The sequence below is a fragment of the Genypterus blacodes genome, unplaced genomic scaffold, assembly GCF_046128005.1.
Source record: "Genypterus blacodes isolate CSIRO-AG114 ecotype Tasmania unplaced genomic scaffold, CSIRO-AGI_Gbla_v1 ptg000156l_1, whole genome shotgun sequence".
In the NCBI taxonomy this organism is placed as follows: domain Eukaryota; kingdom Metazoa; phylum Chordata; class Actinopteri; order Ophidiiformes; family Ophidiidae; genus Genypterus; species Genypterus blacodes.
The window spans coordinates 256,314-275,049 of NW_027466957.1; the positions used below are offsets into that span (position 1 = coordinate 256,314).

The 18,736-nt window shown below is 45.8% G+C and overlaps 3 protein-coding genes across 5 annotated transcripts; all 3 read left to right on the forward strand.

Annotated features, from left to right (window-relative positions):
- Window positions 1-64: 64 nt before the first annotated feature.
- sephs3 (selenophosphate synthetase 3) lies at window positions 65-4,443 on the forward strand. The gene is made up of 8 exons (XM_076166836.1): window positions 65-454; window positions 905-1,008; window positions 1,387-1,494; window positions 1,644-1,798; window positions 2,467-2,557; window positions 2,683-2,782; window positions 2,942-3,154; window positions 3,334-4,443. Exons 1-8 carry the CDS (start codon window positions 178-180, stop codon window positions 3,573-3,575), a joined length of 1,290 nt encoding a protein of 429 aa, XP_076022951.1. The 5' UTR covers window positions 65-177; the 3' UTR covers window positions 3,576-4,443.
- Window positions 4,444-4,749: 306 nt separating this feature from the next.
- On the forward strand, window positions 4,750-12,125 carry ap4b1 (adaptor related protein complex 4 subunit beta 1). The gene is made up of 14 exons (XM_076166321.1): window positions 4,750-4,858; window positions 5,005-5,122; window positions 5,461-5,685; window positions 5,793-5,923; window positions 6,014-6,161; window positions 6,770-7,055; window positions 7,648-7,746; window positions 8,114-8,225; window positions 8,472-8,555; window positions 8,752-8,855; window positions 9,778-9,985; window positions 10,167-10,463; window positions 10,937-11,092; window positions 11,326-12,125. The coding sequence occupies exons 2-14, from the start codon at window positions 5,010-5,012 to the stop codon at window positions 11,820-11,822; spliced, it is 2,460 nt and encodes an 819-aa protein (XP_076022436.1). The 5' UTR covers window positions 4,750-4,858; window positions 5,005-5,009; the 3' UTR covers window positions 11,823-12,125.
- A 153-nt stretch (window positions 12,126-12,278) lies between these two features.
- Window positions 12,279-18,511, forward strand: LOC143012961 (alpha-1,3-mannosyl-glycoprotein 4-beta-N-acetylglucosaminyltransferase C-like). Of its 3 annotated transcripts, none has more exons than XM_076166316.1 (5): window positions 12,279-12,485; window positions 14,880-14,978; window positions 15,467-15,620; window positions 16,454-16,708; window positions 17,105-18,511. In XM_076166316.1, the coding sequence occupies exons 2-5, from the start codon at window positions 14,883-14,885 to the stop codon at window positions 17,986-17,988; spliced, it is 1,389 nt and encodes a 462-aa protein (XP_076022431.1). In that variant the 5' UTR covers window positions 12,279-12,485; window positions 14,880-14,882; the 3' UTR covers window positions 17,989-18,511. The 3 variants fall into 3 exon arrangements, with proteins under 3 accessions (XP_076022431.1, XP_076022432.1, XP_076022430.1); XM_076166317.1 differs by having other exon boundaries at window positions 12,471-12,562; XM_076166315.1 differs by lacking the exon at window positions 12,279-12,485 and having other exon boundaries at window positions 12,577-14,978.
- Window positions 18,512-18,736: the final 225 nt, after the last annotated feature.

The window sequence follows — 18,736 nt, forward strand, 5'->3', positions numbered from 1 at the left end:
TTTACTTGAACTTCCACCGGAAGCTCTCTATGTCCCTGTGTTATCCATTGATGCTAGCTTCACAGAGTGTCCTAGCGCCGGGCGCGCAAACGGATGTGTCACCATTCATTCCCTGTGTCTATTATTTACCCGTGTACACGACTGGCGTTGTCCGTTTGAAGTTACCTTCGGACAGGCATGTCGGACTCAATCTCCCCGACCACTCCGGTGGAGGCCGTGGGAACCGATGGATGCTTCCCCCCGGGCTACAAGCAGTTTAAACCCGAGGAGCACGGCCTGGAGCGCGGCTTTCGACTCACAGGCTTCTCGGAGCTGAAGGGATGAGGGTGCAAGGTCCCGCAGGAGGCTCTGCTCAAACTCCTGGCGGGACTGGAGCCGGACCGGGCCGACGGGAACGGGAAGGCCGGGGACCAGACATCAGAGTTCGACCAACAGTTGACCGGCCCCCGACTGGGCAAGTACAAAGACCCGCTAAACCTCCCCTGCGTGTTTGTGTGTGTGTGAGACGTATGTGACGTGTGTTACGACACTTAGCATTGCTAGCCTGTGCTGTTACACCACACAGCCAGTTAGCTAACTTCAGCTAATCACGCTAGCTCATTTACATAGCACTTCGTTTGACAGCTCGACACATTTGGACTTTTTTTTCCTCAAAAGTTTCTTCATTAATCTTTCCAGTTTGTTAAATTCTCATTGCACAATACACACATTTCCCTGGAAAGGGAACACGTGTTCACAGAGCTGTCAAATGAGTGGCAGCTATGATTCAGCAGAAATGTTTGTGGCGGTTTAGGTGCAAGGTTCACGGCCGGTCGTAAAGTGAAGAAGCATTATGGTGCAATTACAGCAAATGATGGAGTTGCTGCTTTGTTTTGACTGAATTCTTACCATGTTGTGTTGTCAGGTATCGGGATGGACTGCTCTGTGATTCCCCTGAGGCATGGAGGTCTGTCCCTGGTCCAGACCACCGACTTCTTCTACCCTCTGGTGGAGGATCCCTACATGATGGTGAGAGTCACCAAACACAAACACATGGAAGTTGGAAAAACTCTCCAGGAAGTTATGCGTGGCTTTGTTGTGATAGTAACGGCTATTCTTCATCATACTGAAATGAACTAATAATATGAAGAATAAACTAAAGGAATGTCTTTGTATAGTTAAGTTATAGAAACAAGTACAAGATTTAATAGAACATTTACATGAACTAATGGAAGTTCAAAAGCTTCACCAGCCCTCAGAAGTTCATCTTGTGGATGCTGTATTGAGTCATCAGTTTTGAAGGCAGTCTCCTCCCCAGTTGCACCTTGTGAAAGGATTCAGAGGTCCTCCAGTTGTACCTGAATGTCCTGTTCTCTCATCCTCTCGTGTCTCTTTCTGTGTTTTCAGGGCAGGATAGCGTGTGCTAATGTCCTCAGTGACCTTTACGCCATGGGCATCACAGAGTGTGACAACATGCTGATGCTGCTGAGTGTCAGCCAGAAGATGAATGAGAAGGTGTGTGTGTGTGTGTGTGTGTGTGTGTGTGTGTGTGTGTGTGTGTGTGTGTGTGTGTGTGTGTGTGTGTGTGTGTGTGTGTGTCAGTGCTGCAAGTTTTGGGTTTAACATGAAATCAACCAACCTCCACATGTGCTGATGTGATGCAGGAGCGGGAGCGTGTGATGCCACTGATCATGCGGGGCTTTCGTGATGGGGCAGAGGAGGGCGGGACTTCAGTGACAGGTGGTCAGACAGTGGTCAACCCGTGGATCATTGTGGGAGGAGTAGCTTCAGTTGTCTGCCAGCCCAATGAGTTCATCATGTAAGTCAGTCAAAATTCAGATAAGAATCAGTAATTGTCCTTTTTTTCCACTTGAGAATAATAACGTTCATAAAACGCATGTTCATTGTTACATCATATAAAGATAATAATTGTCATTTTGTGAGGAAATTTTATAATGTACTTTAACCCAAAGTTGGGGCGGGGAAAAAAATGCCTGTGGCAACTTCAAAGACCCTATGATGTCATTACTATGGTTATTTTAACTGAACAATTGGAGGTTTCATTTTTCCATCTATGGTTTCCCCACTACTTCAGTTACGCATCGCCCTTTATTTCCCAGAATGCATGTCATCAATCTCCGTGGTATTGACCTTCTTACCTTGAACACATTGTCCCTTCTGTGAATATGGTATATAAAAGCATGAAGTCGTTGCGGCTCACTCAGTGTTTTGCTCCATTGTGACCTTTGGAGAAACCAGTGCCCCACCTTCTTTAGAGGATTCTTTCTTCCTGTATTGTTAAGTGTTGGGTGTGTGATCTATGCACTCTGTGTCATTTCTATCTTGCCCATATGTCTAAGTGTGAATGTGTTAATCCTCTAAACACTTCTCTGTCTGCATGTTTTGACTTGTCTTCAGGCATTTATAAATCATTGAAATGACTGAAGCGTGCCTCTTGTAATGCTCCTACACGTCTCGTTGTGATAGGCCAGATGGCGCTGTGCCAGGTGATGTCTTGGTTCTGACGAAGCCTCTCGGGACGCAGGTTGCTGTCAATGCTCATCAATGGCTCGATCAGGTTAGCCAGTTAGCCAACACTTTGTTCTGACACGTTCCCTGGGGCGATGTTGTGTCATATGTGGTTTTCATCACCTTACCTTTCCCTTTCCCGTTTCCCTATTTCCACATCTCTATCATCACCAGTCTGAAAGGTGGAACAAGATCAAGCTCGTTGTCACTAAAGAGGAAGTGAAAGAGGCCTATCAGGAAGCTATGTTCTCCATGGCAACACTAAACCGCACAGGTAAATTGCTCTTGAGTCACATTTATCTCATATATAATATGCCATAGATTTTTTTTTTTTTGCATACAATTTACCTGACACTTGGATCTGACTACACTTAACTTTTACTGTTAATCGTACTATCTATATCACTCTTCAAACCCGTGTTTCTATCTGTAGCTGCAGGCCTAATGCACACGTTCCAGGCCCACGCTGCCACAGACGTAACGGGCTTTGGGTTGTTGGGACACGCTAACAACTTGGCAGCACAGCAGCGAAATGAGGTGGCCTTCGTTATTCACAATCTACCAATCATAGCGAAGATGGCTGCTATCAGTAAAGCCTGTGGAAACGTGTTCAACCTGGTCCAGGGTACGTCAGCTGAGACTTCTGGTAAGAACACAAAGAATATTTTCCACTTTGAATATTTAATTGTGGCACTGGAATGTCCTGGAAGCAACGCAGTTTGTGAACTTGCATGTTCAGAGTTTGTTCTGTCAGAAGGTTGATTTAAAGTAGAAGCTACTGATAATAACATTCATTCATATTCCTCCCTCACTTTCCCTCTCCAGGTGGTCTGCTGGTGTGTCTACCCAGAGAGCAGGCCGCAAAGTTTTGCTCTGAGATGAAGAGCCAGAGCTCTGGGGCCGGAGGGCAGGGCGCGGTGGGCGGGGCATGGATCATCGGAATTGTGGAGAAAGGAGACCGCCGCGCTCGCATTATTGACAAGCCTCGTATTATCGAGGTCCCACCGCGAGGAAGCCAAGCAGCGAATCAGGACACCAGCCCTGCCCCCAGCCCCAATCTGTCATAGACACTGCAGCCTTCTGACACGCCCAGTTGTTGTGTGTGTTTGTGTGTGTGTGCGTGCGTGTGAGTCTGAGGGTGAGTCTGAGTGAGTGTGTTGCTGTCCATATCGTCCTCATTTTCAGTCCAAAGGTTGAGAGCAAAGAAACCAAACTCACCGTCATCTCTTCCAGTGGGAGAAGGAATGGACAGCATCCATCATGAATTAATCTATTTTTGGCACATTTGGAAGGAACGGCTGAATCCCTCACCATGCTTAACTTTCACACTTCAATTTTCTAGGTCGTCCTCTCTGCTAACACACACCCTGCCTTTTTATTTAGACCTACACTCAACCACACAGTTTGTATATTTTAGCCAAATGCAAAAAAAAGATTTCTGACAATTGTTTCCGTTGCAAAGAGAAAACATTCCAAAAACGTTCTTGCCAAATTCAGTGTATACTGGAAACTATGAATGGATCGTGTGAGAGTATTTTATGAGTGAATGGCTTCGGGAGTCTGTTTGTCGTCTTTGATGTTAGCGTCTCAGTTTGGTGAATGAATAATGGTGGAATATTAGAGAAAAAAAAGATCTGTTTTGGCGTCAAACTCCCCCCACACAGTCCAGAGGAAGGGTTGAGCAGCATTCTGTGGACCTGTGAGGCGGTGGTGTTGAAGATGCCGTGTGTCAGCTAATGGCCGTCCAGCACCAAGGCGTTCCCTCCATCCTTTTAATGAAGCTCTGCCTCTGTAACCCCGGACAACGGGGGTGGGTAGAGTTGATGCTTGCCTTTGGATGAGGGTTTGCCTTGTTTGCTGGAGGTCTACAGCTGTTTGTGTTTGTAGATTTCCTGCTTGTCACAATCAATAAAATCATCATCGGCTGATACTGGACTCATCTGCGTGTGATTTGAGTACAATGAAGACCTTTTATCTTGTATTAATCATTGAAAACATTTCTTACCGATATAATCATGAGAGTTTGAGAGGATTTTACCTCATTCATTTCTAAATATAGGGGATTTGTTTTTAGAAATATTCCAAACACTATATATTTGATCAGTTGGTCAGAAAGCTCATTTTCCTCGTGAAATGTGTTGTTTTATACCTGTGGATTCGACAATGGGTGGATTTCTACTCAACCACTAGAGGTCACTGTTTGAACAAATCGTACCCACTCCCGCTATATGGCATGCGTAGAAGAAGAAATGCGGAAAAGTAAACAAGCAATTCACAATTACAGTGCCGGGAATAAAATTGAATTATAGAAGATAAACGTTTTGAGAATACAAACCGAGCTTTTGTCCAGGTAGGTGTAATGAAGCTAATCATTGTGTCTTGAGTGGACAAACCAACCGTACCTCCTTTCTGCTCTGTAGTTGCTCTGTGTTGTTTACCCGACCCAGATAGTGTGTGTCGCTGTGTGTTTATTGTGTTGTGTGTGTGTTTGTGCAGCCGCCATGCCGTATCTGGGCAGTGAGGACACGGTGAAGGAGCTGAAGAAAGCTCTGTCCAAGCCCAGTGTCCAGTCTGACCCGCTGCGCTACCGGAACACCGTCCTCAAGGCCATCAGGTAGGATTGCTCTCTCTCTCTCTTCTCTCTCACACACACTCACACACATCCTACGTAAATGCAGAAATATGCAAATATTTACCCTGTTTTGTCGCATCTCCTCATATTTCCTCTCCCACTCTCCTCCTCACCCTGTGTCTCATGTCTCCTTCACCGTATTCTCTCTCCCTCTGCAATTATCTTCTACTTCATTATGCTTTGTTTCCTCTGTTGCATTCTGTCCCCCAACATCTTCTCCTTGCTGCCTCTCTTCTCTCCTCCCTCCTATTTCCTAACCCTCATTCCTACCTGGCCTGTCATTTTCATCCTCTTGCCCCTTGTCCCTGTCTCTGTCTCAGAGCGATGTCTCAGGGTGTGGACGTATCCGGGCTGTTCAGCGAGATGGTGAAGGCCTGTGCCACAGTGGACGTGGTCCAGAAAAAACTGGTCTATGTCTTCCTGTGTTCCTACGCCAGTTTAAACCCCGAGCTGTCCCTGCTGGTCATCAACACGCTGCGCAAAGACTGCCAGGATCCAAACCCGATGGTCCGCAGTCTGGCACTGAGGAACATGACCAACCTGAGGTGAGGCGCCATTCCACACGGACTTCAGTATCAGCAGCACATCGTCTCACGGTTGCTGGAATGATATGGCTTTACCGTGTGTGTGTGTGTGTTTCTGTGTGTCCCAGGTTACCCAGTCTAGTGGAGTATGTAGAGCAACCTCTGACAGTGGGACTCAGGGATAGGGCAGCTTGTGTACGGCGAGTGGCTGTGCTGGGCTGGGCCAAACTACACAACCTCCAACCCAACTCTGAGATAGGTGGGGTGGATCTCACACCTGGCAACTTAACAGAACCTAGATAGCAGATACTTCCACTAAGGATCTAGTCTTCGTCCCTGTTTCTTCCAGATGCAGCGGTGGTGAACGAGCTGTACAGCCTGCTGAGGGACCCGGACCCTGTGGTGATGGTCAACTGCCTCCGAGCTCTGGAAGAAATACTGAAGGAGGAGGGAGGAGTGGCTATTAACAAACCCATAACTCATCACCTCCTCAACAGGTATAGAGGCACGTCACAGAACAAAGGCAGCTATCAGGGTCTAACAGCAACAAGTCACTCAACAGCCACGAGTGTGCGGTGGGGCTGAATGCCCTCACACATATCCACAAACCAAAACGCAAAATGTTGTCTAATGATTTCTGCACAGCTGAGCTACAGAGCCGCAACATGCTTTTGTGTGTGTGTGTGTGTGTGTGTGTGTGTGTGTGTGTGTGTGTGTGTGTGTGTGTGTGTGTGTGTGTGTGTGTGTGTGTGTGTGTGTGTGTGTGTGTGTGTGTGTGTGTGTGATTGTGTGTATGTGTCACCGTGAACCATCCTTTTCCAGATACTTAATCAAATCAACAAGGCCAAATTGCTTCCCAGTGCTTCCTGATTCCTGATTTGTCTGCTACTGTAGTCAAGGTTGCTACAGAGGCATTTGGCCACTGGTTTATATCTCTAATGTTTCGATTTATCTTAATTCTCATTGTCTCCTTTGGTAAACACTGTAGATGGTGTTTTTCTGGGACATTATCATCCTGGTATGTTGCTCAAAGACACTTCAGTAGCACTGTGTGTGTGTTTCTCCTGCCTTGGCCTGATGTGTGTGTGTTTGTCTGCCCTCCCAGGATGAAGGACTGTGACGTTTGGGGCCAGTGCGAGGTGCTGAGGATCCTGCAGCGCTACCGGCCTCAGTCAGACGACGAGCTTTTTGATATCCTGTCCCTGCTGGACTCCTCCCTGGTCAGTCCCCACCCCCCTGTCATGGCCGCCACTGTCAGCCTGTTCCTCAGCCTCTGCTCTGGGTTGCCCGCCGTCAGTCTGTCAGCCCTGGAGCGAATTCGAGGCCCGCTGTTGGCTGCCTGTGGGAGTGTGTCCAGGGAGATGAAGTTCACAGCCATCTGCCACATACAGGTAACTGCGATTGATCGAAATCAGATTGATTGAATGTCACCATGTCTGCTCCCATGTCTGCGGTCAAGTGTAGATAAGCAGGAAATCAACATGAACCAACACTAGACAGCCGATGGGCGAGATGGCTTTTGCTTTAATTGAGAGCTGTGCAAAGACAAATAGAGAGCAGGAAATGGGGGCAGTGCTTTTTAAACACACCTGATTGGCCGGTGGGACACCTGTGTTTGCATGAATGCGCCTGATCATTTGAATATGAGCGTGTGTGTGATGTATTACCGCTGTTGGGTTTTTTTGTGTGGAACTCATCAGGGATGGATTTGTTTTTATTTGACACACCATTTGACACACACCACTGCTTACAGTCGCTCTTACTACAGGTGGTGGAGTAGCACACAGTACGCCGCACATGTTCTATCTCTCCCTGCTCTAAACCCATCCATTTAAATCAGGTGTGTGTCCACTTAATCAAGAGTGGGTCGGTTAGATTCACATTGGGAACAACAAGGGAGAGATGGGGAAGTATGCAGCACTGTCGTATTTGAGGATTTGAGAACCACAGCACTCAGAGTCGCTCTTTGTCTTCTTCTCGCAGTTGCTGCTGCGCTCCCTCCCTGGCCTGATGGGGGCGCACTACAAACGCTTCTTCTGTGGCTACGCTGAGCCCGCCTACATCAAGCAGAGGAAGATGCAGGTGATGACCGTTTGGTTTGCGGTCGCGTGAGATTTAATCGGCCCAAAACGTCTGACGATGACATTCCTTCTGTAGCGTCTCAGCTGCTCTCATCACAAATTTTTGATTACAAAACATGAATGTCCAACTGAAACTACACTTGTGCTCTTTCTTGTTGATACTAGAACAAGGAAGGGCATCGACAAACTTTCACTGTTGTCCTAGTCAACTGTCCAAGTCACAGATAGATGGCAGTGAGCAGTAAATGTTGCCTTTAAGGACCTCATGTAAACAACTAACACGCAATGAAATCCGCAGTAACTAGGGATGATGTAAGACCGGCCCAGTCGTATTAATGTTAACGCTTGTGGAAACACTGTTTTTGCAGGTGCTGGTGGAGCTGGTGAATGATGAGAATGTTACCATGGTGTTAGATGAGCTGAAGGGATACTGCACAGATGTCAACACGGATACGGGCCAGGCTGCTATCTCGGCTATAGGCAAGTGCTTCTCTCTGCCAACACACGTTTGGAGGTTTTATTGTTAGTTTGGAGTATTGTTTTGAATTTAGAGTGCTGAAAAGTTTTCGCTCTTTGAAACCCCCTTCACTAAGAGATATGTGACTTTGGGCTTCACCATGGTTAGGCTGAGGTTAGGACTGTTTATTTGCTCACAATAGGAAGTGATGAAGTCTCTGCTCTTTGATAACCCACCACATCCTCTGCTCTCCTGTCTGCTCTCTGCAGGTCGCATCGGGCGGAGCTACAGTGACAGATGTTTAGAGATCCTTACTGGACTGCTTGGGCTCAAACAGGATCATATCACCTCTGGTACATTCACTCACACACGCACACAATGTATCCCAGCTATATTTGTTGTAGCGGGAGTTCACCATTCTGCACGTTTACTAGTTTTAAGTCAAGATTCATCTTATCTCACATCTTCTCTTTTCTAAAACCACAAGTCTCTTTCTCATCCATTTCGTTTTTCTCTCTCTCTCACTTTCTCTCTATCCCCCCTCCTCAGCCGTGGTGCAAACCATGCGTGACCTGGTCTGGGTGTGTCCTCAGTGTAGCGACACTGTGTGTTCAGCTCTTGAGGGCTGTGAGGAGACGCTGCAGGATAGCCAGGTCAGACCCCAGCAAGTGTTCTGTTGCTCCCCCCGCAGCGGGCAGATGTGCGTGTCAGCAGGGTGCGACCGGTGGTTAGAGACGCCCGTCCTTCAGCAGGACAGCCCAGGGTTAAAACCTCTGTGTCAACAGGCATCCACCCTGCTGAAATGCCCTTAAGCCAGACATCGAATTGCTGCCAACTCCAGGGCCTCTGCTCTGCTGCAGATCATTTTAGATTGGATTTAGTCGTCTCCTAATGCATGTGGAAATGTGTGTGTGTGTGTGTGTACTCCACTGTTATGCTTTGTCCTTTTCCTGCTTTATATACCTCTGTGATGTTTGTCTGGCCCTGTTTTTATTTCTCTACTCTTCTCCTTTCTTTTTCATTTCCTCTTTGTTCATGGTGATGATCGTGTATCTCTATTTGAACACTTATCCAAATTAAGGAGATTGTTGGAGCTAGAGTTGGCATGTCTTGTTTTATCTTTTCGGTCTCTCTGAGTTCATGTGAGGCTTCCAGGCTTATCCCACATCATAAAGCAAATGGCTGTCCTTTTCACGTTGACTTATTATTTATCTATTACTTGCACTGTCCATTGCAGCATTAAAGCTTCTTAGCTGTCTTGCACTTATTACAGGAGGTATTCTCTGAACCCGTCCAGACACTATTTTCATAAAATCACTTTGCATTTGTTTCTCTGTGAGCTCAGACGGAGAGAATTTGCTCTGAAAGCAACCAAACTAAGGTGTGTTCATGCCATTGAGAGTTAAAAGATTGATGTCTGTTTGGGAGTTCTTTCTGCTTTGTCTATCTGGAGTTGTGCAACACGCAGGGTGCAGTGTCGCCATCGTTCTCCATCCCAGATGGTTTTGTATTACTCACACCTTTTTCTAAGTCCTCTAGTAAAAACAAAAACGTCATTCTTCTCCCACCCAACAGGGCAGGCAGGCTTTGCTGTGGTTGCTGGGTGTATACGGGGAGCAAATCTCTAGCGCCCCCTATGTGCTGGAGGTCTTCATTGATACGCTGAGGAGTGAGGTTTCTCTGGGAGTGAAGATGGAGCTGCTGACTGCCTCCATGAGACTGTTCTTGTGTCGGCCTGCTGAGACACAGGACATGCTAGGAAGACTGCTGCACTACTGCATAGGTGAGTGTGTGTGTGTGTGTGTGTGTGTGTGTGTGTGTGTGTGTGTGTGTGTGTGTGTGTGTGTGTGTGTGTGTGTGTGTGTGTGTGTGTGTGTGTGTGTGTGTGTGTGTGTGTGTATATGCGTGTCTGTGTGAATGTGTGTGAGGAGAGCATATCCTTATTTACACTAACTCTTTTCCAGAGGAGGAGACGGACATGTGTGTGCGTGACCAGGCCATGCTGTACTACCGTCTGTTGCATTGTGGGATTGAGGAAACACAGAAGGTTCTCCAGGGTAGGAGGTCCGACCCCTCCCTTGGCGTTCTGATTGGCCGCCCGGCAGAACCCATCGGTCAATGGGCACAGAGCTTTAACACGTTGGAGCCCCTGAGACACTGTGCCACCGAGACGGAATCAACCGGCGGGGGAAGCCCTGAGCCTATAACCTTTGACCTCAAACCTAACACCGACCTCTCAGACAACCTGAACTTGAGCCAAGGTGAGCTGTCGTTTTAGTAGTATGACACCGAGGAATCTTCCACCCACAAGTTAGTTCCTGTGAGTCAACTTAGTTGTTGGGACACAAAGCAACTGACTAACATGCACACGTACACACGCACGCACGCCATGGAGGCTGTGTTTGACTTCACTGAGGCATCCAGTGCTACACAGACGGTGGGAGGGAGCGTCAGCAAGTGTGAGGCCATGTCAAAAGACGAATGGCGGCCATTTTTAATACAGTATCTCTGAGTATTACAAGTGGTGATAAATAACTCACTCATAAGGCTTTACATGTGTTCCCATACTGTGTAGGAGTATAAATTGGGGTGTGGTCTCTGACAAACCAACAGAAGTTGTCCATTTTGTAATCACAAATCTAATTTTCTGGTCCTCCTGACTCCCTCCCTCCCTCTGTTTCTCTCTCTCTCTCTCTCCTCCTCCTACACTCCTTCTTCTTATCGTTCCCTTCAGGCTCAGACAGTAGCGATCTCTGCACGCCTTCCTCAGCCAACGTCCTGGCTTCCAACGCTGGACTCCCTCTCAGTTTGTCCCTCTTGCCCGCTCTCAGCCCGGAGGAGTTTGAGAGCCTGTGGCTACAACAACAACAAGGGTTTCCTGCCGAGGAAGGTAAAAGATGGAAGGACGCATTATTGTTATCTTTAACACCAAAAACGTCTTTTTAACCAACACTCAATCAATCTTCCTAATAAGGGACTCTTGAGTTTCCCAGTTTTCCTTATTAAACACCCACACTTTCTAGATGTTTAAGGTTAGAAAACAGTGATATAAACTTTGTTCTTTTGTCCTTTTTTAATATTGAAACCCCTCTCTTGACTTTGGTTTGTGCTCTCTGCTGTCAGTTGCTGAGGAAAGGGAGGTGAAGGAAGATCATGTGTGCTTGGAGGAGCACATCCACCGCCTGGCCCCGCCTCCCTGCTCCCCTCAAAGCCTCCAGGCTGCGTTACAGCTCGTCAATATCCAGACAATGGCATTCACACCACCACACACACTCCCCTGGAGAGTCTACCTGTACACACACACTCAGGATACGGTCTCTGCTGACACACCCCGCAGCACGCTCATCCTGGGGGAGCTGCTGTACATGGGGGAGGCAAAAGAGAAAGCGGGAGGAAACCAATGTGCGAATGATAGACAGGAGGCTGACAAAAGGGTAATAGCGGGGGAGGAAGAGGAACAGGTGAGAGAGGAGGCAACAGAGGAGAGACGGAGGGGGGAGAGTGAGCAGGAGGGAGTGAAAGTGACACTTAAGCAGCAGCCCAAAGATGACAAAGCTCTGAAGGGGTTCCTCTCCATTCTCACCCAGGTGCTGCACACTTTATCCTCAGAGAGAGCTTAAACACACACCGGACTGTTATTTACTAAAACATTACTTTTGCTTACAGCATCAACCAATTGCAATGCATGAGTATCACCTAGATTTTGTGATGATGATGTTTTGGAGGATTGAACTTTAGTGTAAGTGATGATCGTTTGTTATTTAAAAGACTTTAGTCATCCCAGTAAACCTCCAGCATAGTGTCGCACAACCTAGTCATCAACCCACAATAATGTGTCAACGAGGTCACTCTCTCTTACCTTGTACTTCTTCCTCTACAGCCATCGATCAAACTGGTCCTGAAATAAAAGCATTGTCATCATGCGTTGTGTGAGTGTGTGTCAACGTGTGTTAACTGGTAGGTAAATAGATTTAGACTTCATAAGCAAAAACCATAACCATTTTGGAGATCCAACAGGAACACAAAGCATTTTCATGTAAAGCCACAGCAGCCACCTGACGACTCTACTCCTCCCACACAGCGTGTGTGTCAACGTGTGTGTGTGAGAGAGAGAGGAATGATTTTTCTTCTCGTTGAGTCTTCGCTTCCACTCCAAATGAACCGTGTGCGTGTGTGTATGAGTGTGTCTCCCTCCATAGATGCTTTGTCGCCACACTGACTGAGGACTCCAGCCCGGCGATCCGCCCCGTCAGCCGCCGTACCGAGGTGTCCTGCTGCGGGAGGTGAGTCAACCTGCTGCCGGAAGGAGGTTTCCGAGTTTGCTTCTAAGCAATGTATGGTTTAATAACTATTATTCTAGGTAAGTCATTAGATAACGTTAACTTTTTATGAAACGCCAGACACCAACAGCGCTCTTAAACGTAATTCCTTGTGTCCATGTTTGTCTGATAGTAAAGCCTTCTTCTTATGAACTTGATTTAGTTCTTAGCCAGACTTATCAATGTCGTAAAGAAATTGTCGTTAAACGGCGCACTTAAAGATTTGGAAGTGGGCTAAACTTTTTAAAATATATATACACATAAATTCCTTATATTATTCCTTAAACATACAGTGAAGGAAACGCAGACTGGGTATAAATATCAGTGATTCAAGTTCATAACCACCTTATTTACAACTTTGGTGATTTTCGATGTTACGGCGTTTAATGAGCTTCTACTGATCGAAATATGTGTAAATGTCACAACTTGCGCTATGACCTCAACATGTAACTATAAGCTACGAACGGTTTTTGTTTGAGCATTTCCGTGAAAGAGATCGCTTGACACGATATTATCCGTCTTTGACTGTGTCTTTCAGAAGACACGCGCGCGCACACACGCATACACACACACCTGTCCTGTCAATCAAACTTGAGCAGGGACTTGTATAAAAGCCTCTTGTGTTTGTTCATTGGACGAGACAATGTTTGGATTTGAGACTGCGGTGCTGCTCTATCATTAACAGCGACAATGGAATGCGATTGTAAATGTTTATAAAGTAGAGCAGCGCACTTTCCATGAGAAATTCCTTTATTCAGCTCCTGTCTCCTGTCCAGCACCAGCAGCGGTATAGCGTGAAAATGAAACATCCCCCAAACTGAAGCTGATCTAAACCCTTAGAATGTCACGAAACCACTCTGGTCGCTCAAAAAGAGTTGAGACACTCACATTTGAGTGAGAGTGAGCCAATACTTTCTGTAATGTTGCTTAACAGGTTCAAACATCCTGGGGAACTGCAAATAGCCGGTAGTCGAGATTCAGGCTGTGGTTTGACTCAAAGGATCACTTTTTGGCAAGAGGCAAGATCATTATTTCACCTGTGCTGATATGTGACACACCATTAGCCTGCGGGCAAGAAGACTTGAAAACTATTTTGTCAAATGACCTCTGCAACTTTATTATGACAACACAAATCCACATTGTGCAGCAGAATTTGAGACAACAGGTTGAACCTAAACAATATACTTAAAGCTGTATTGAAGACGTGGGCGGCGTAGTGAACACTTCTCCTCACAAAGGAACGTCCCGGGTTTGAGACCGGTTGGGGCCGACACGCTTGTTTCTTGTTGTCCCCCGGCGCTTGTGTGCGTTTCGCTGAGGGGCGTCAGTTTCCTCATACCTCCAAAAAAGACATGCAGGTTAGCTGAATTGCAAAAATCGAAATTGCAGATACTGCGAAAGTCTTAAGCGTCTGGTGGCCCTGGGTGCATCACGCCTGTCGCCTAGTGACCATATAGAGCGTATAGAGAAGGCCTGTGAACTCCAAATGTGTTCAAATAAGAACAGTGTTAGAAACCTAGTTTTAGATTGCAGTAGCTGTAGACGGATCGTAGACAAAGAATACATTTTAGAGAAGCAAACAAATATGATGACACAGAAGTTGTTGAAAGAAATGCAAATTAGACTGGCCCTCTGTTCACACACCTCGAATGTGATCTTAGAGGAGATAGTTTAGTGTTGAGACATCACGTTGTCAAAGTTTTGGTTGGCTATTTGATGGATCCAGGAGACAAGATAAGGTAAGATAAAATGAAAGTTTATTATCCCGAGGGAGATAACTGTTTCTTATCTTATCTTATCTTGTCTTTGGTTGACTATTTGATGGATCCAGGAGACAAAACATAATGTTGTCTGATTTAGTCTTTTTTTTTTTTTTTGCAATTTGTTTTTATTGAAGCAGATATTGTACATGACATTGTGCATACAGGTGATGGGAATTTTGGAGATCATTTTTTATATAGAAAGAGGAGAGAGCGAGATAGAGAGAAGGGAGGCAGGTTGTGATATCCCTACTATTATTGTTGAACTTATAGTAGGGAACTTTTTTTTTAGGTGTGGGACAAATTGGTAACCTGTAGCTCATAAAAGCACCATTTGGCTTCGTGAAAGAGAGAAAGACACTGCTTGTGTTTTTGTCACGTAGTTTGCATCAACATACACACGGACACAATCAACTTACTTGTTGCTGGGTCAGAGCCTGCTGAAACATTCATGGCCTATTAGCTGAATTATTTACTGATGTGCTGACTGAGTTACACAGTGGCATAAAGAATGGACTATTCACTGTGTGTGTGTGTGTGTGTCTGTGTGTGTGTGTGTGCACGTGTGTGTACGTGTGTGTGTGTCTGTGTGAAACAGGAAATGCGGCGTTATTCAAAGAGAAATGTTCTGGTGGGAGTTCTGCTTCTTGTTATTGGTGGACTTTACCTCCTGAACTGGTCTGACTTTCACATTGCCGTAAGTAAATGCGTACACACACATGCACACACACACTGTATGGCACAACTGACAGAAAGCCCAATATTTGCTTGATTCAAACACTTTTTTTTTTTTAAATAAATGTGTTCGTACAAATCCTGCTTCAATGCCGTGTTCCAGATAAACATCAATGTGACACCTTCAGGGGGAAACTTCTCTCTCTCTCTCTAGAACTTGCTCTACTGTTGCTGTGTGTGTGTGTGTGTGTGTGTGTGTGTGTGTGTGTGTGTGTGTGTGTGTGTGTGTGTGTGTGTGTGTGTGTGTGTGTGTGTGTGTGTGTGTGTGTGTGTGTGTGTGTGTGTGTGTGTGTTAAGCTCAACATTAGCACGACTTTGTTTTATGATTTTGCAAACACTTTAGTAACCTTTTGCAAGATCAGTGTGTGGGTGCAGTTAAAAATGTCCCATGTTCCAATAGAACTGCATCTTCTTCATCATCTGTATCTGTTTTCTGTCATTGTGTTTCAGGGCCAGTCGGAGAAGCCGAGTCCGAATCAGGTGGAATTAATTTGGGAGCCCTCTCCCAGGTTCATTATTAAGGACTCTTGGGTGGAACAGGGAGACTACCTGCCTCTGAATGTATCGTATGAGCTGCTGGCTGGAGCGCCCCCTACCAAGCAGAGTGAGTGACACACCTCCTGTTAGCATACAAGATAAAGGGTTCACAGAACATAAATTTCAACAGAAATGAAATGATAGCAGATGGCGAGGGTGCTCTTGGGTGATAATGTTAGACCTGGCTTCTAAAAGCTTTGTAGTCCTAAAGGTGGATGATTCAGTTTCTGGCACCACTTCACCTATAGAGGCAAGATGCATAGGACAGCAAGTTAGTCCAGTTTGTGAGAAGAATCTTAAATAACTGAAGTGACTGGAAGCTTTTGTCAAGATCAGTACACACCTATTCCCCTGTGCCTTGTGATGATTTCAGCCTCCCATTTTCCTTTTATCAGCTGGGAATCATTTAGGCAGATACATCACAGAATTCAATACACTTAAGAGATTACCATCTTCCCTCATTCTACCTGTATCAACAGCTGTTGGTGTGATGGTCTAGTTTGACTTTATCTTCAGCAACGGCACACAGGCAGAACAGGCATGAATGGCTGTACAACTTCATTAATCAAAGTCGTTCTCCTAATATACACACACACACCACCACCACCCTTAACTCCCACCTTCAAACCCGGCAGATTTTTCCTGCTGTTGAACTTCCGACCAGGAAATAATACCAAAAAAAAGAACAACTGCCATCGAGCACCCGGACCCGGAGCAGTTTTATTGTTGCTCATTATAATTATATTGTTTCTTTATCCTCATGCTCTAACATTGTAAACTATCTCAGTGACCTTCTGTACATCAGCTACCTTACTGAAGGAACACTGACTATTCGATATTCCTACTGGTTCATAATAGTTTTCTTTTGCTTTATTCCTTCCATCCTGTCCTCCTTTTCAGAGTTTCTAACTATCGGCCTCTCATCTGTGAAGAGGATGAAGGACAGCTACCTCATTCAAACCTTGCACTCCGTCTTTGACCAGTCATCCCCCGAAGAGCGCTCCTCCATGGTCGTCGTTGTGCTGCTGGCAGATTTTGACATCAGCTGGAGAGCCGCGACAGTCGAGGAGATCAAATCAGCATTTACCTCCGAACTGGACGAAGGGCAGCTGGTTGTCCTACATGTGCCTCAGAAGTGGTACCCACTTCTTACAGGTGCAGTGCATGTCTGATCCCACTGGTATACAAATACACACATATCCACTTACATTTAATAACATGTAAGGCTTTGTTTATGAGGTATTGTGTTAGCACCACCTCAGGGTGTGTGCTGGATACCCTTATATGTAGTGTCCCTTGGTTATCTAGAAGACACAATATTGTGAACCTGATGCCACAGTGAGCCTTCTCTTTATTTCCATGGGCTGTAACTGAAATGACATTCTGACAGAGATACCATAACAATGCAGTTCAGGACAATCATTGTAAGCGATACTCCCTCTGTGTAACTTATATTGTGCTGAAAAAGCAATTAAAACCTTCGATGGTTTGTTAGTGTAGAGTCAATGAGGTCACTACGTAGGAACTAACACCCTGTTTTTTTCCTCGCAGGGCTGAAGAGGAACTACAATGATGCTCCAGATCGGGTGTCTTTCCGCTCCAAACAGAATGTAGACTATTCCTTCCTGATCCATTACAGCATCAGTCTGGGCCAGTACTACCTTCAGATTGAGGATGACATTTCCTCCTCGAAAAACTTCCTGACTGTCATCAGACGTCGGGTTGGGGAGCAAAATGCTAAACCTGCAGTCTGGGCAATGCTAGAATTCTCCAATCTTGGCTACATTGGGAAACTCTACAAATCAACTCACCTTCCTCTACTGGCTCGCTTCCTCTTCCTCTTCTACCAGGAAATGCCTTGCGACTGGCTAATGTCTCACTTCCGTGTGCTGCTGACCCAGAAGGAGACAATCATCTTCAAACCTTCACTGTTTCAACACATGGGCACCTACTCTTCATTCCAAGGAAAACATAATAAGCTGAAAGACAAGGATTTTGAGGAGGCAGCCTACTACAATCCCTCAGCAGATGTTTACTCTGATATGTCCACCTACAAGGATCACACCCCCAATCTGGCCTGGGATGCCGGTGATGGATTCTTCTGGGGACGCTCCCCAGAAAAGGGAAACCATTTGACTGTGGTTTTTAAAGCTCCAGCTGTGGTGACAGGGATATCTGTGGAAACAGGGTCAGCGGACAAAGACATTTTGCATTCAGCTCTGGTGGAAATGGGCCACGACGTGACCATCACAGAGGCAAAACAAAGAACTTGTCGAGTGTTCCAGCCTTTGGGGAGTTTGGAGAAAGGGAGTTTTGTGATGCAGGAGATCGACAAAAAGTATGCTTCTACCTTTTCCTGTCTGAGGATACACGTCACAGCCGCTCAAGAGGATTGGGTGATCATTAAGAAAATCAGGATCTTAATAAAGACCTGACCACCAGTGTGAGCCTAGGCTAACCGCTCATCATGATTAGACCTGGTGCTCCTTGTATGGATGGTACTGTATGTGCGTGTGACTTTTGTGCCTTGCTAAATCAGTTCCGCTGAAACGTATGACCAAACTCTGAACATTGAACAATATTTCGGAAAGAAGCTTCAGAATAAAGGAAGAGGTATGTTCTGTATCAGGGCTCCTCAGAATGTGTTATAATGCTCTACCTACCAAAATAACAGCATAAGTGTTCTCTGTATGGTTATGTTGTTGCTCATCTCCCACTATGATTTCCACCGACAACCAGTCACAAGTGTATTTTTTGTTGTCGGTTGTCATTGAATGTTGGTGTGTGGAGTACAATTCCTGTGGTTTATTATGTCGGGGTATGACTGGAGGCAGGGCCGTTCTGTATGTTTGTGTGTGTGTATGATTAGGAATGATGTGCTGTGATGTATTACTTTAAAGGTAGGAAAGTGAACATTTCTATATTTGTACTTGAATAAAAGACACACTGATAAATGTTCTTGTATTGCTTCAAACAACCACACACAGATATTGTTCACACACCATGGCACACACATATCTGCACTGTTGAATATCATGTCATGGCAACCAAATGTCTGGATTTCAACTCTTTTGTCCTGTTTCAACATTGGACCACTTTTCTTTTCCTAACTCCAGAGTATGAGAAGCCCAGAGTCAAACATCTTCAGAGATCTACTGAGTTCTGCTCTTGTTTAGAGGAGAG